This window comes from Tenrec ecaudatus, chromosome 5 (genome assembly GCF_050624435.1).
Source record: "Tenrec ecaudatus isolate mTenEca1 chromosome 5, mTenEca1.hap1, whole genome shotgun sequence".
In the NCBI taxonomy this organism is placed as follows: domain Eukaryota; kingdom Metazoa; phylum Chordata; class Mammalia; order Afrosoricida; family Tenrecidae; genus Tenrec; species Tenrec ecaudatus.
Window position 1 is genome coordinate 39,791,428 of NC_134534.1, and position 16,054 is coordinate 39,807,481.

A 16,054-nucleotide genomic window follows, 5' to 3' on the forward strand; every position below is an offset into this window, starting at 1 on the left:
CAATGACATGCTGGACTGACACACATGCCGACTCTATAGGGCAGAGCATAGCTGCCCCATGGGTCTCCAAGGGAGACACTTTACTGTATGCAAATGATGTTCCTGATTGCAGAGGAGGACCTTGTAATCATTAAAGCACATTTACCAGAGCTTCTAATTGGAAACGCTGTTTAGTAGTGATTACCTTGAGTTATTGCCTGTCCTTGAAGGTAATAAAGTTGTTTTCTTTTGAAAAACTGTAAAATAGAAGCCTCCTTCCCCAGCTATTTGGGTCATTAATTAAGAATGTACATTGTATTTAAATAGAAAAATGACTATTCGAGGATTATGTTAAATTAATTGGATGCTTTTGTAATCAACCTTGAATAATTAGACAAATTTTCAGAAACAATGGCGACTGCACCCATTTGTTCTGAGGATTATCAAGAAACGTTTTCTTTGAAAACCAGCACACAGCTTTCATTGCACATGAGTGACATGCTTAAGTGTCAAACACCAGATTCTGAATCAAGACTTTCTTCTTGCCGAGACTATGTGTTTGATGTATTCACCTCCAGTTGAATCTGAGATCTCGCTATAGCCAAAGGTCATGCCTTTCTATTTCTCACTCACTGCCATTCAGTCGACTCATGGCAACCCTACAGACCCTGTCACGGTAACTCTTGAAGGGAGTAGAAAGCCTCATCTTTCTCCCACAGAACAGCTGGCGGTTTTGAACTGCTGACCTTATGGAGAGCAGCCTGACACATAACCACAATGCCACCAGAGCTCCTGTTTCTAGATAGCCTTCACGAACAGCTTACCAGGCATTATACTAGTCATTCAGGTTACTAAGATGAACACATGAAAATTCAACTAGAAGATCAATCTGAGAGAATTGTCCACCATTCAGCACAGATAAAGAATTGAGAAACATGAGAGAAGTGGTGGGAAATGAGAAGATAGTGAAAAGGTTTAACATACTTCTAAAGGGAGCACCTACCACTTTCCTGACAGTGTGTCAAACTGTGGTGACTGGTGCCCCTGTGATGCTGGAAACTGAGTCACCAGTGTTTCAAATGCCAGCAGAGTCACCCAAAGAGAACAAGCTTCAGCAGAGCTTCCAGACTTAAGGACAGACTATGAAGAAGGAATAGCCCCCACTTCTGAGGAATTAGTCACGGAGAACCTTATAGGCAGAACAGAAATATTGTCAGATAGGGAAATCCTCATCTATGCCAGGAAATCGGAAAGAGAGCTACTTGGCCAACTGAAAAGAAGAGCTCTATATTTGCACTCATTCCAAAGAAAGGTGACCAACAGAAAGCTCAAGTTATAGAGCAATAGCAGTAAGATCACATGCAAGTAACATTTTTTTGCTAACGATCATCCAACAATGGTTGCAGCAGTACAGACAGAGAGAGAGAGAGACAGACAGACAGACAGAGACAGACAGACAGAGAGAGAGAGCTTCCAGAGGTTCAGACCAGATTCAGAAGAGGACATGGAACAAGGAAGCTCATTCTCAGGTCTGCCAAAAGCAGAGAACACCAGAAAGATGTTTGCTTGTGTTTCATTGACTGTGCTAAGGCATTTGACTGTGGACCATAATGAGTTATGGATAGCCTTGAGAAGAATGGTAATCTCAAAAGACTACATTGCGCTCATGTAGAATTTCTGCAGGGATCAAGAAGCAGTTCGTGTGCAAAGAGAACAAGGGCATATTACGGAAAGGTACATGGCAGGGTTTATTCCCTCACCACACTTATTCCATCTGATGCTGAACAACTAATCAGAGAATCTGGCTTATATGAAGGCAAAGTTGGCTTCAGGATTGGAGAAAAGCTTATTAACCTGCAATATGCAGATGATCCAACTTTGCTTGCTGGAAGTGAAGAGGGCTTGAGGCGCTTGCTGATGAAGATCAAGGATTTCAGCCATCAGTATGGATTAAAGCAAACCAAAATCCTCACAACTGCAGTGAGAGGCAACATCATGATTGATTGAGAAAAGACTGGAGTTGTCAAGGAATTCTTCTTACTTGGATCCATAATCAAGGCTCAGGAAGTAGCAGTCAAGAGACAAAATGACGCATTGCTTTGGGTAAATCTCTCTAATGTGCTGGAAAGCAAGGAGGTCACTTTGAAGACTATGGCGCACCTGATCCAAGCCACGGTGTTTTCAGTCACCTGACACACATTCGAAAGTTGAACATTGAATAAGGAAGACTGAAGATGAACAGATGCACTTAAGCTATGGTGTTGATGAAGAACATTGAAAGGACCCTGGGCTGCTAAAAGAAGCAATCGTATCTGTCTTGGGAGAAGTACAGCCAGACCACTCCTTAGAAGGAAGCAGGGTGAGACTTAGTTTCACCCACTTTGGACATGTTGTCAGAAGAGACCAGTCCCTTGAGGGCAGCTTGCTTAGTAAAGGAGCCAGGCAGCAAAAAAGAGGAAGACCTTAGGCATAATGGAGCAACACCATGGCTGCATCCGTGGGCGCAAACATCAGAACCGCCATGAACATGACACAGGACTGGGAAGAGTTTTGCTCTGTCGCACAGAGTTGCCATGAGTTGGAGCTGACTCAGCAGCACATAACAACAACAATAGGAGGTCCATGTGGTCAAAATACAGAGAACGGAAGAGAGATGAGATTCAGAGAGATAATGGTTGAAAACTTCACAAAATGGTGAAAGGCATTATCTTAGTTTTCTAGTACTTCTGTAGCAGAAATGCCTAAATGAGTGTCATTAACAAACAGACATTTATTCTCTCACAGTTTAGAAGTTCACATTCAGGGCGCCAACTCCAAGGAAGAGATTTCCTATCTCTCTCTCTCTTTCTGTTAACTCTGGGAAATGATCCTGTCTCCTTTCAAGATCTGTCGGCCCATGTTTCCTGAGATCTCCATGTGGCCCTCTTGGCATCAATCTTCTCCTGGCTCTGGGAAGATCTCAGGGCAGGAGTCCCAGGTCCATCGAGCATGCTCTGTTCCAGACTCTTCTTTCTTGGTGGTCCTATATATCGTTCCTCTATCTTGCTTCCTTGCTTTACCTAATGCTATAGATTGCATCCTGCCCCATTAATATAACAAGCTCCCATCTTGCCTCATCAATAGCGTAGAGGTTAGGACCCTCACATCAGATCACAGCATGAAGGTCCTTATCTAATACTGAAATTCAAGGCCTAGGAAAGTTGACACATATTTTTGGTGAACACAATTCAATCCATAAAAAGTATGAATCTTCACATTGAGAAAACATGAGTCCTGAGGAGAAAGTACTTCCAATAGACTAACAACACACGTCTCAACAACAAAAAGGTGAGAAGACAATGGAACCACTTTGTCGGTGAGATGAATGAAATAACCGCAGCCTACAGTTAGATGCTCAAGAGGAAAGTTGGCATTAAGATCTCTTTAGAATGACAGAGAACTTGAAACTCACAGTTTCACTGACATAGTTACTGAGAATTTTTCTTCATTTGAAGAGCACTGAACCCAGATCAATAATAAATTTATAAGATTCAATATGTTGATCAATCATAGTAGCCAAGAAGCAAAAACAACCCAAATGTCTATTGATTAATGGATTAACAAAATATGATATATTCATACAATAAAATATTTAGCAGTAAAACGGAATGCAGTATGTTGTTTTGTATCAGTAGAGAAAAAGCCAGGAAAAACACATCCTTTGATAGATGAGACTCTTGGAAAGACTTAACTAAGAAGGTGATACTTAGTCTTCATGTTCTGGATACAAAAGAATCATAGATACTCAATTATCTCTTTGCCCACTCACTTCTCTTTATTAATCTCAAAACATCTGATTCACTGAGGTAGAGCTTATGGTTGGTTGTTCCTGTCTCTGTTAATTGCTTCATAATGTTCAGAAACAGATTTAGGGATCGTCTTCCTTTTGTAGTCTTTAGGTTTTTTTAGGCTGTACAATTGCACTCCCACATGGTTTTGACAACTATTGTTTAATTTGGGGCCAGGTTTATATGGCTAATTTTAAATCTCTAAGCATAACAAATCTTTAACTCCAATTTTAAGGACAAAAAGTAAGTTTTAGGTTTGGACCATTTTGAAATGTAATTAACTTTTGTAATAAGCTATAAACATTATGGGGAAGTGGTAAAAAGTCAAATTATCGTGAACATTCTTTAGCCCTTAGTTGGAGAATAACTAATAATAGTCTTACTGATACTCTCCAAACTAAACCCAATGTCATCTGGTTGATTCTGACTCACAGAGACCCTCCCTATAGGACAGGGTAGAACTGCCCCTGTGAGTTTCCAAGACAGTTAACTCTTTACAAGAGGAGAAAGCTTCAGCTTTCTCCTGAAGAGCGGCTAGTGGTTTCACACCGCTGACCTTGCGAGTAGCAGCCCGATCTGTGACCACCACACCACCAGGTCTCCAGTTACTAACATTCCTGATTAGAAAATATAGAATATCAACATCTATAAGTCAAGCCATCTCATGAGAAAAATAAATAAAATGGTACAGATTTGTATCTGGTGGTAGATGTAAGGTTTATTTGTTTTTGCAAGGAGGCTAAGGATTCTGCGCAGATATCAAGTGTCGATTGGAAGCGTTCGGTTAACCGATCGGTTGTGGTGATGGAGTGTCCCAGGGCGCCACCACTCAGTTCCACCGCGACTGCTGACGAAGCTAGGGAAAGGCCTACAACAACCGGGAGAGAAACTGCTCTTTTACTGCGGTGACTATGTGTCTGAGTGTATTTGGTCTGGAATTCAGCTGGGGTGTAGACAGTGAGCTGCGGACCTAGAGTGACAGGTAGGCACAAGAGGGTAGACCTGCTACTGATGTTAAGATGTTTGGTGAGTGTATAATTGCACCAGAAGAAAAATCCTGCTGGTGCTGTTATTGGCTGGGAGGGTGGCATTGTGGTGTTGCACAGTTGAGTGGATGCATTGGAGTAGCAAAACGGCACCTGTGCGTACCCTGGTGTGAGGTACAGGGGGACATTGGGGATAATTATGGGTTTCATGGTGGAGACCTTAAGTGCGGATGACCAGCTGGGAACTGGGACTGCTGCTGGAGGAGAGCATTCCAGGGCTGCACACATGAGGCAGGTGGGAAGGTTGCCTAATCCAGCAAGGTTGGCAATGGCCAGTCCCTGTTGCAACAGGGTGAGCCAGGAGAAGGGAGAATCAGAAGGTTTAGAAATTTGGTTAATGAGTTGATGTTCCTGGATCTGAATATTAGAGTGAGTTACAGTTGCAATGCTAACCACAAAGTCACTCAGCGGTTCGAAACCACCAGCAGCTCCTTAAGGGAAAGGTGAGATTTTCTACTCCTGTGAAGACCGACAGTCTCGGAAACCCGCAGGGGGAAGTCGCACCTGCCCTATAGAGTCTCAATGATCAGAACTGATTGATTGACAGTGAATTTGGTTAGTTTGGGGACCATCTTTATAGTAAGTCATAAGATTATAAATATTTAAGAACATATAAGGACTTTATGTAAAATTAATTGTACTTGGAAGATATTATTAAAAACAGGATAAAGATTTCATTTACACGACTATAGTGTTATAACACATGGTTGGTGCACACTTGATTGCTAAGCTAAAGGTTGGAGGTTTGAGTCCACCCTGAGGTGCCTTAGAATAAAAGCCTAGAAATCCATTTCTGAAGAATCAACCATTGAAAACCTTATCTCAGTCACATGTGGCATCGCCATAGGCCACAATCAACTCAACTTTTAAAAAATCATTTTATTAGTGGCTCGTACAACTCTTATCACAATCCATGCATATATCCATTGTGTCAAGCACATTTGTACATTTGTTGCCATCATCATTCTCAAAACATTTTATTTCTACTTGAGCCCTTGGTATCAGCTCCTCATTTTTTCTCCCTCCATCCCCCTCCCTCTCTCCCTCACCCTTGATAATTTATCAGTTATTCGTTTTTCATGTTTTACACTGTCAAATGACTCCCTTTACCCACTTTTCTGTTGTCTGTTCCCCAGGGAGGGGGTTATATATAGACCATGTAACCAGTTCCCCCTTTCTCCCCCACCTTCCCCTTCCCCTCCAGGTATCACTACTCTCATTATTGGTCCTGAGTGGTTACCTTTCCTGGATTCCCTCTGTTTCCAGCTCTTATCTGTACCAGTTTACATCCTCTGGTAGATTTGGGATCATGATAGTGGTGGCGGGGAATTGGGCGGGGAGGAAACATTAAAGAACTAGAGGAAAGTTGTATGTTTCATCATTGCTACCCTGCACCCTGACTGGCTGGTGTCTTCCCTGCAACCCTCTGTAAGGAGATGTCCAGTTGCCTACAGATGGACTTTGAGTCTCCGATTCACACTCCCCCTCATTCAGTTATATGATTTTTTTGTTCTTTGATACCTGAATCCCATCAACACCTTATGATCACACAGGCTGGTGTGCTTCTTCCATGTGGGTTTTCTTGTTTCTGAACTAGATGGCCACTTTTTTACCTTCAAGCTGTAAGACCCCAGAGGCTATATCTTTTGATAGCCAGGCACCATCAGCTTTCTTCATCACATTTGCTTATGTGCCCGCTTTGTCTTCAGTGATCCCGTCGGGAAGGTGAGCATCATGGAATGCCAGTTTAATAGAACAAAGTGTTCTTGCATTGAGAGAGTACTTGAGTAGAGGCCCAATGTCTATTTGATACCTTAATACTAAACCTATAAATATATGCACATAGATCTATTTCCCCATCGTCATAAATATATTTACATATATACATGCCTGTATTTAGATCTCTATAAATGCCCTTTGCCTCCTAGTTCTTTTCTCAATTTCCTTTTACTTTCCTCTTGTCCCACTATCATGCTCAGCCTTCATATGGTTTCAGTAATTCCTCTCCTTTACATTGACCTTGATCAAGCCCTACAAGGCCTCCTATACCCTCTTTACCATCAATTTTGGATCACTTGTTGTTCTCTTGTCCCTGGGTTTGTTAACAACCACTTCCTTTTTCCACCACCTCCCCTTCTCCCATGTCCCTCCGGAACTGTCTGCCCATTGTTTTCTCCTCCAGATTGTTTATCCCCCCTGTTTTATCTAGATAGACCTGTAGAGATAATAATGTGTACAAAAACAAGACAAAGCAAAACAAAGCAACAAATGAAAACAAAACAATTAAAACAACAACAACAAAAAAGAAAAGCCTGTAAATAGTTCCAAGTCTGTTTGTTGGCCTTCAGGGGTGTTGTCCAGTCAAGTCTGATGGGGTGCCACACCCTGGCCTCAAAGTCTATTTTTGGCATTCCCGGGGACTTTGTTGCTCTGTTCCCCTTGCTGATCTGTTGCACACCCTTACTGTTTCACCCTGGTGTGGTGGGGTCAGTTTGGGCACAATTCCCACACTGTCTCCAGTGTTGTCCCCATCATGCTATGGGTCAATGAGGGATGTCATGTCTCCTGGTGTGGCCGGCCCTATGGTCCACTCTATGCATTGGCTGCTCTGAGCAGGAATATCATCCTCAGGGCTTGGTGGGCCAGGATGTGCTCCACTCTCTCTTCCTCTCCCTTCATGTGTTCCTGTGTGCTCTGATCAGACATGTCCCTCTTCCTGAACTGTAGCTTTAGTGCTGTCCACTGGAGTGAATTCTTCTGTGTGTGGGGTGTGTGTGTGGGGGCGGGGCGGTCCATGTAGTTGGGATTGGGGCCGGCCCCTCAGATCTCTCTACTGGTCCCTGCTTCATGCTGGTATGTTACATTCACGTCTTAGAGCACCAGATTGAAGTCTGGTCCCTCTTTCCCTGTGGAGATATAAGCAATAACCTCCCTTTGGGTGGATTAGTGCCTTGTTCCCCTGCTACCCATGTCTTGGGTTTTTTTCCCCCCTCCTTTTTAGTTGGCTACCATATATATGTCCCTGGATTTGGTCTGGCCCCTGTCATACTACCTGGACCTCATCTCAGGAATATTTGAATATAGTAGCTTCTTCCCTATGCTCCTTTTGCATTGTTTTTTTAAAGATACCTCAGCAGACTCTTGTTGTGCTTGTCTTTTTGTGCTTGGCTTACTTATCTCAGCATAATTTCCTCCGGTTCTTCCCATGCGGTGATGTGCTTCGTGCGATCACCACTGCTTTTTAGGAGTGCATAGTACTCCACTGTATGTGTGTACCACAGTTTGTTTATTTTTAGGGTGATGCCTACACCCTCTTATAAAAAACAAGCAGTTGGAGGAACAGTGAAGCAGTTCACTCACTATGAATGCCCAGAAACAAGTTGACAGTTTTGTTTTGTTTTTTAAGGGATGCATTTAGCTGACTGCTTGGTCATTTTAAATATAAAGCCCAAAGATAACTTTATTATTATTATTATTTCCAGACATTAATTGTTTTTATGTCATGTACAAATAGTTGGCATGGTCTCTTCTCTTGGGTAGCTGTCTGGATAACCCATTCAAAGAACCCATAGTCCCACTCGGTGACACCGATATCCTCCGCGTACCGCCGGCAGCACTGAAGGCAGGTACTGAGGCCATATTTCTGGATCGGACCCACGGGTGTGAGTCCGGGCAGGAGAGCGGGAGCCCTGACCGGATTTCGAGGTGGCCCCCGTAGAGCGGGGGGTGACCCATCTTGCATCCAGGCTCTCTCCAAGACAAAAGCAACTTGATTGTTTCTTTATGTCGCCTTTGCCCCTCCACTTACATCATTCGTGTGTTCATATGCATTATCTCGGTGTCGGATGCCTAACTCCGTAAGGTAGGGTCTCCGCTTTCCCACTGAGAATCCCGGGAGTCCGAGAGGAAAACGTCTTCCCAGGGTGACTTGAGATGTAAGTGCCGTCTTCCATCTTCCAGGTCTCCTGACTGCTGGGACAGTGCCTGTGGTCTGCTTCTTAACATACCGACTGTGTGACAAACAGAGAAAAGCCACCCCTGTCACTGAGTAGGTTGCAGTTCACTTTAGGCAGATGGGTCTCACCTTTTCTTCCTGCCAGCCATCCACCCTCGTTCACCCGTTTCCTTACTCAGACGTCACCTTTTATGTATTACCGCACAATAAGTCTCCCAAAGGTGCAGTGGCTTCGAACTTCACCCACTTACAGCGCTCACACATCCGTGGATCAGCTGGTGGCTGGTAGATTTGGGTCAAGCGTGGCTGATTTCAGCTAGACTTGCTGGTGCTGGCATGTCAGCCCGTGCTGGCTGGTCTCCTCCGGGCCACTGGTGGGTAGCCTGCTAGACCCTAACTACTGAGGCAGCTTGGTGGATTGTGTCACCTGTATGTCATCATTCAGCAGGCCAGCCTGGGCTTATTCTCAAGAGATGGCCAAGAAACGAAACAGAATACATACGCCATGTCTTTGAAGGACAAACCAGGCCTTGCATCTAGCAAATCTTCACTTCCTTTGTACCATATTCTATTGGCCAAACCCAAATTCTGGAAGTAAGGAAATGGTTTTACCTCTTTTTCTTACCATTATCTTTTTTCCTTCTTCTTTCTTCCTTAACCTTTTTAAAGTGGATTTTTATATTCCTTTATTGTATTTAAGAAGCCCTTGTGGCATAATGGTTACACACTGGGCTGCTAACTACAAGGTCAGCAGTTCAAAAGCACCAACCACTCTATAGGAGAAAGACGAGACTTTCTACTCCCATATCGAGTTATAGTTTTGGAAACTCCCAGGGACAGGTCCACCCTGTCCTACAGGGACACTATGGGGTGGCGTCCACTCCATGTCAGTGAGCTTGGTTGTAGGTACTTACATTAGAGTCTGCTCTTGCCATTTCCTTGACTGTGTTCTTTTAAATTGAAAGATGTACACATTCCATAAGCCTTTGACCAAACAAATCTAGGGTGAGTCCTGGAGCACATTCATGAAAGACCAATAGAAAGCAGATCAGAACAATAAAAAGATCAAGTCACTGGATCAAGCAGCAGCGTCCCCCAACTTGGGTGAAGGGAGAGGTGTCTGGGCAGAGCTAAGCGTTTGGTTCAGAAGGGACTAAGGCAAGAAGAGATGAAGGCAGACACACTCGTTGTCTGAGGCAGCAACCACGCTGGTGGGACTGGGGGTGGGGGGCTGGGCTGCTCAGGTGAGCACGTCCCAGAAAGAAGAGCAATTAAGAGCAGTCCCCCGGGTGTGAAGCAGGGGATGAGCCAGGCCATCCTTCTTTGGTCTGCCACCACATGCACCAGGACTTTGGGAGGCTCCTGAGGCCGTCCTGCCAACTGTACTGTGGGTATCTCGAGAAGCAGTACACGTAAGGAAATGGGTAGGCTTCTGTCCTTGGGCATGGAGGGTGCACCGCAGGCCCCGGTGGTTTTGTGACTGAGGTGGGCATGGAATCAACAGGGAGGCTTCTCATTGTTTATCCAAACTTCCAAACTACCCTTCCATTAATTCTTACTCAAAATGACCCTGAAGAACTGCTTCTGTGTGTTTCCAAGACAGTAACTCTACTTGAACCGAAAGCCTCACCTTTCTCCCTCAGAGCAACTGTTGGTTTCCAACTGCTGACCGTGCAGTTAGCCCCCAAGGTACAACCACTCCAGCAGCAGGAACCGCAATCTTTACCTCTGGACACTGGTTCTGTTGGGACTCCATGGTACCGGCCATATAGGACCTAGACCCTACCTCGTGATGGGTGTTACCTGGCAGAGTATAGATACGGGGTGGAGGGCTTGTGCTGATAGTTACAATCTGCTGTACCCAGCTTCCTTTGAACGGATTTCTATTCAGATATTATTGAGTCAATAGTTTAAACCTTTCCAGGAGTACCTGCTATCAGGAAAAATACACACAATCGGATAATATTCATTTAGCAGAACGACAGTGAAACACTATCAAACCCAAAGCCAGGGAGCTCCCAATCACTGCCATAGAATTGATTCTGACTCACACTGACCCTGCCAGACAAGTGGGAACCTCCTCTGTGCGTTTCCGAGACAGTGACTCTTTACAGGAGTAGAAAGCCTCCTCCTTTTCCTATAAAGCAGCTGCTGGTTTCCAGCTGCGGGCTTTGCAGTTAGCAGTTCAACTCACAACCTGAAGTGCCACCAGGGCTGCTGCGGCAGGGAGCTAGTCTAGTCAAGGAGCCATTGTCCTTCAAACCTGGTTACAGCCCATGACTCGCTCCACCACCCGTGTGTAAATGCCCAGCTTGGTGCCATTTAAATTGCAGAGTCAATGATCGAAGGAATTTTGAAGCAAGTTATTTCTGTCCAACCATTTTACTTAAATAATTAAGTAAGCTTTTTCATAATTATCCACTCCATGCCAAGCTTCTTGGGAATCTCGATTTTCCTTATTGCTGCCAAATGCATTCGGCTGCAGAGAGCAAGCATGGAAATAGCACATAGTATTGGGCTACATTCGTTCCCCAGGAGGAACAGTGATCAAATAGTTCCCCAGGATGGCCAAGTGCCTTCATGAGGGAAAGAAAATTCTTGACTGATTAAAGGACATGGATATTATATATCAGCTATAAAATGGGCTTTCCATTATTCTGCTTCATGTTTTGTGTTCTTGTTTTTATTTTAATGATACTGGATTTCATTTCAGCACATACAATGGAAACCCCCAAACTTCAAAGCCATTTTACATTCTGCAAAGGTTCCTTGTGGCTGCCATGCACATTTGAAATTCAAGTAGCCCCGTGGAATTGGAAGCTTGGGAGAAACGGAGTCTTGTCTCGAGGAAGGGGGAGATGATTCCATAGACCGTGGTGCATGTAGACTAATGGACCATATGACATCTTTGTGCCTGGACGGTTTAATCAGTCTTGGAAGAAGTAGAATCAGACTGCCCCTTGGGGTGTCCTTCTGTTGCACACAGGGTCGCTGTGAGTCAGGACGCCATGGCCCCTCCCAGCCACAGCCTCCCTAAGAGCAGCCACGGCAGCTCTGCAAGGCCTCCCCTAATGCACGTGCTGTGTGTGGCTAACATCTGGGGAGATGTGTGAGGACCGATTGCTCAATGTTGCTCTTGTTTCAAATTTAAGCCATTCTGTACTTTTTCAAGGAAGGTTTTAGGAAGCCCCTCGTGATGGAGAGCGCATGGGTAGGAGACCCACGATCAGTGTCAGATGCAGTTCTTCTCCCTCAGAGACTTCACCTTCTATTTGTAGACCCTGATGGCTTACGAAGAAATTCTAGTGGTGCCATGTTTAAGCGCTTGGCTGCCAACTGAAAGGCTGGCGGGGCCACTAGTGCCTGCACAGGAGAACGATGTGGCTGCCTGTCTGTGGGGATCATTTTTAAACAGCACTGGGCACGTTGCCACTGGGCTCGGCTCAGGGACCCTAGAGGACAGAGTAGAACAGCCCCATAGTGTTTTCAAGGCTGTCAATCTTTACAAAACTGACCTCCCCGCCGTCCTCCCTCGGAGCTCTGCCGGCTGGGGTCCTGTGGCCACCCTTTGGGTCAGCAACCCAGCACTTAACTGTGATGACCTTGGAACCCCGCGGAAGCAGTTCCATTCTGTCCTACGGACTCATCATGAGTCCGAATGGGCCCGGTGGCAGGCACTGAGCTTGGTTTTAGAATGACCCTACGGCAGTCTAAGAGAAGCGAGGGTCACTCTTTGGAGTATGAGAAAGTAAAGATGGGCCGAGGGAGTCTGAGAAGCTGTTACGGGGGTGACTCTCCAGAAAGAGACTCCAAGTCCGGAGGACGAGGGACGATTGGGCTGGGCTGGGGAGACGGGCCGCACGGTTCAGGTGAGTGGCGTGTGGGGAGAAAAGTATGCTCTCTGGCAGAGACTGGCGTGTGTCAGGTACTTTTGGTAAAGGCTGTACATTCTATGGGCCCTGCGTGATTGGGTGGCCAGAGTGAGGACAGATTCCGGGATGCTAGTGTAGACCCTAGGGAGACAGTGGAGGTTCATGACTAGGGGCCTGAGGGAAAATTATAGAACTTTACAGGTCAGAGGGATTTCTGGAAACTTCATATCCAACGTCTCCTTTGCACTGAGGCTCAGGGTGTCAAGGGTAGACAGTTAGAAACTAGCAGATCTGTTTCATAGATTCATCCTCAACTGCAAGTCTGATGTTCTTACCTTTGTATCAATCTTCCAGGATAGGGTAAGGGAAAAGAAACCAGATAGGAGAACATAAAAGATGTTATATATTCCTTAATCCATGATATATCACTTAATCCAATATATACATTTCCAAGCAAGTATTTCCAACCCAGAGCGGTTGCTGAGGAAAAGGGACAAACATACATAATCAGCACACTCCCCAAACCCAAACCCAGCGCCATCAAGTCCATTCTGCAACATAGAGACCCTGCATATGGTTTCCGAGGCCGGGATCTTTATGGGAACAGCCAACTTCAACTTTCTCCCTGAAGCAGCGGATAGGTTTGAACCACTGACCTTACAGTCAGCTTCCCAACGCCAAGCCCACAGCACCGTTACAGGCCCCCCAGAAGCACACTACTGCAGGGGCTGGGAGAAGGGGCCCGTGGGGTGCAGATCAATGCCTGGTGACTCTCCTGTATTCTAAGGAATGAGGCAGGTCGCTTGAGAATCCAGTTAAACACTAGAAGCTTTTTCTAAAAAGTCTTATTTGACTAAATATTCCTTTTGCAACCATATTCATTTTCCAGATCAACCTGGCAAATAGATGCCAGGTTGAGGATGTTTGTAAGTAAATGTTTGTTGCATGAATGTTGAGTAGATGAGTGAATGCATTAATTTAATTTGTCTTTTTGTCTCCCCAGGATATCTTATAAGAATTTTTTATCCTTTTTTTTCAGATTCACCTGTTTGGAGTTTTGTTGGCCATTTTAGGGAACTTGGTAATCAGCATTTCTTTAAATATTCAGGTAAGAAAAAGCCTTTTCCCCCAACTCTGTCATCTGATTCAGGGCTGCATTTTAACTTTCTAGGGTCCTGAGAACTTTTGTCTTTGTAGTCCCTTGCATGATGTGTATGTATATGCATATATGTATACACATATATCATACAGAAATAAACACATACATGATGGATTAAATTTATACTCAAATGATGGAATGTGTGTGTATCTATGTATGTGTGTCTCTTCAAAAAGTTATGGAAAACTTCTGTTGTCTTTTTTTTCCCTGAATTTTTGAAGCCCCTTGTATGTACTCATATGCTTATATGCATACATACATATGTACATACATACACATATATATATATGACTACATTGATATAAAGACAAATAAAGTCCAGTCTGGAACATTATTTAGTGGTCATTCTTTCAGGAATTATTTTTAACATAGAAAGAAATATTCAAATCAGATATAAGTAAGGGGCCTCTTTAGCGTTCCACAGCCAAAATATTCTGATCTTGCCATCTCAATTGCACTAGATTTTTTAAAATTTCAGTTATTTTTTATTTCTGCTATTGCCCAGTTTTTTCCCCCATTTTTAAAGAGCATTTTATTTGGAGCGTGTCTTACAACTCCTGTTTTAAAAATCATTTTATTGGGGGCTCTTACAGCTCTTATAACAATCCATACATCAATTGTATCAAGCATATTTGTCCATATGTTGCCATCGTTCTTTTCTGGACATTTACTTTCTATTGAGCCCTTGGTATCAGCGCCTCTTTTTTCCCTCCCTGCCCCCATGACCCCTTGATCAATTGTAAATTATTATTGTTTTCATATCTTACACCAACCACTGTCACCCTTTCCCCATGGTTTCTGTTAGTCGACCCCCTGGGGTGTGTGGTTATGTGTCAATCATTGAGATCAGTTCCACCTTCCTCTCCACCTCTCCCCACTTTTCTCCTACCCTTTTGGTATCACTGTTCCCATACCTGTTCCTGGATTCCATGTGTCATGAGCCCTTATCTCTTATCTGACCTATGCATGCTCCTGTCTAGTCTGAAGTGAAGGGCAGGACTGGGGCCATGATAGTGAGCGGTGAAGAAGCCTCAAGGAACCAGAGGAATATTGTGTATTTTATCTGTGCTTTACTATGCCCTGGTTGACTCATCCCTTCCGTGTGACCCCACTGTGTGTGTGTGTGTGTGTGGGGGGGGATGTTCCATTGTCTACAGATGTGCTTTGGGTCTCTGCTTTAACCCTCCTCATTCTCAACAAAATGGTGTTTGCTTGTTTGTTTGTTGTGGGTCTTTTGATGCCTGTTACCCAGTCCCAATGACACCTCGTGATCTCACAGGCGGGTGTGCTTCTTCCATGTGGGCTTTTGCTTCTCTGCTAGATGGCTGCTTGTTTACCTTCAAGTCTTTAAGACCCCTGATATTATACCTTTTAATAGCCTCATGTGTTAGATTTTTTGACCCATGGCCTTCGATTCCTTTTACAAACCATTTCTCTTTATAATTGTATTACCTCTGTTTCATTCATGTTAATTTTGTTATCTGAATTTTTTTACATTCTATAGGAAGTGTGTGGGTGGGGTGGCCTAAAAAGTCACTTATACCTCTAACATATACGTCATCTTTAAATAGTCCTTTTACTGATAGTTTAGAGGGAGTACTGAATTGGGTGGGGTGGGGAGGGTTTCAAAGCTATACATTTAATTTTCTTTTAACAAAACAACCGTATCACCTTGAAAGCACTCTCTTTTACACAGAATACATTTGTCAAATTTGTTATTTCATTCTTGGAAACATTTTTCAACTCTTCTGTTTAGACGGCTGACTGCACCTCCCTCATTTTTTTTCTTCACCTCTTCTATATCACCAAATCACTGTCCTTTCATGGCCTTCTTCATTCTTGGAAACAAAAAGAAGTCACACAGAGTGAGGTCAGGTGCATGTGGCAAGAGCGGCATGCTGTTTTTTGCCAAAAACTAGTGCACTGAGATGGCTGTGTGAGCAGATGCATTGTCGTGGTGGCAAAACCAGTCCCCTGTCTGACAAATCAGGTCTTTTTTATGACACACTGTTACACAAGCTTTTCAGAACCTCTAAATCTGAAGTTTGATTAGCAGTCTGACTTGATGGAATGAACTACAAATACACTATCCCCCAAATATAAAGAAAAAAAGATACAAGCATCGTCTTGAGCTTTGATTTCACTTCACAGGCTTTGGGGAGTGAGGTGATGATGGCATCTTCCGCTGGCTTGATTGAGGTTGGCTTCAGGGTCAT

The 16,054-nt window shown here is 44.1% G+C and overlaps 1 protein-coding gene across 1 annotated transcript in view; it reads left to right on the forward strand.

Annotated features, from left to right (window-relative positions):
- The window catches only part of NIPAL2 (NIPA like domain containing 2), a 104,544-nt gene that overhangs the window by 19,139 nt on the left and 69,351 nt on the right, over positions 1-16,054 (forward strand). Inside the window, exon 2 of the mRNA XM_075549448.1 lies at positions 13,719-13,787. Coding sequence (XP_075405563.1) covers positions 13,719-13,787 — 69 coding nt within the window. The remainder of the gene's footprint in view (positions 1-13,718; positions 13,788-16,054) is intronic.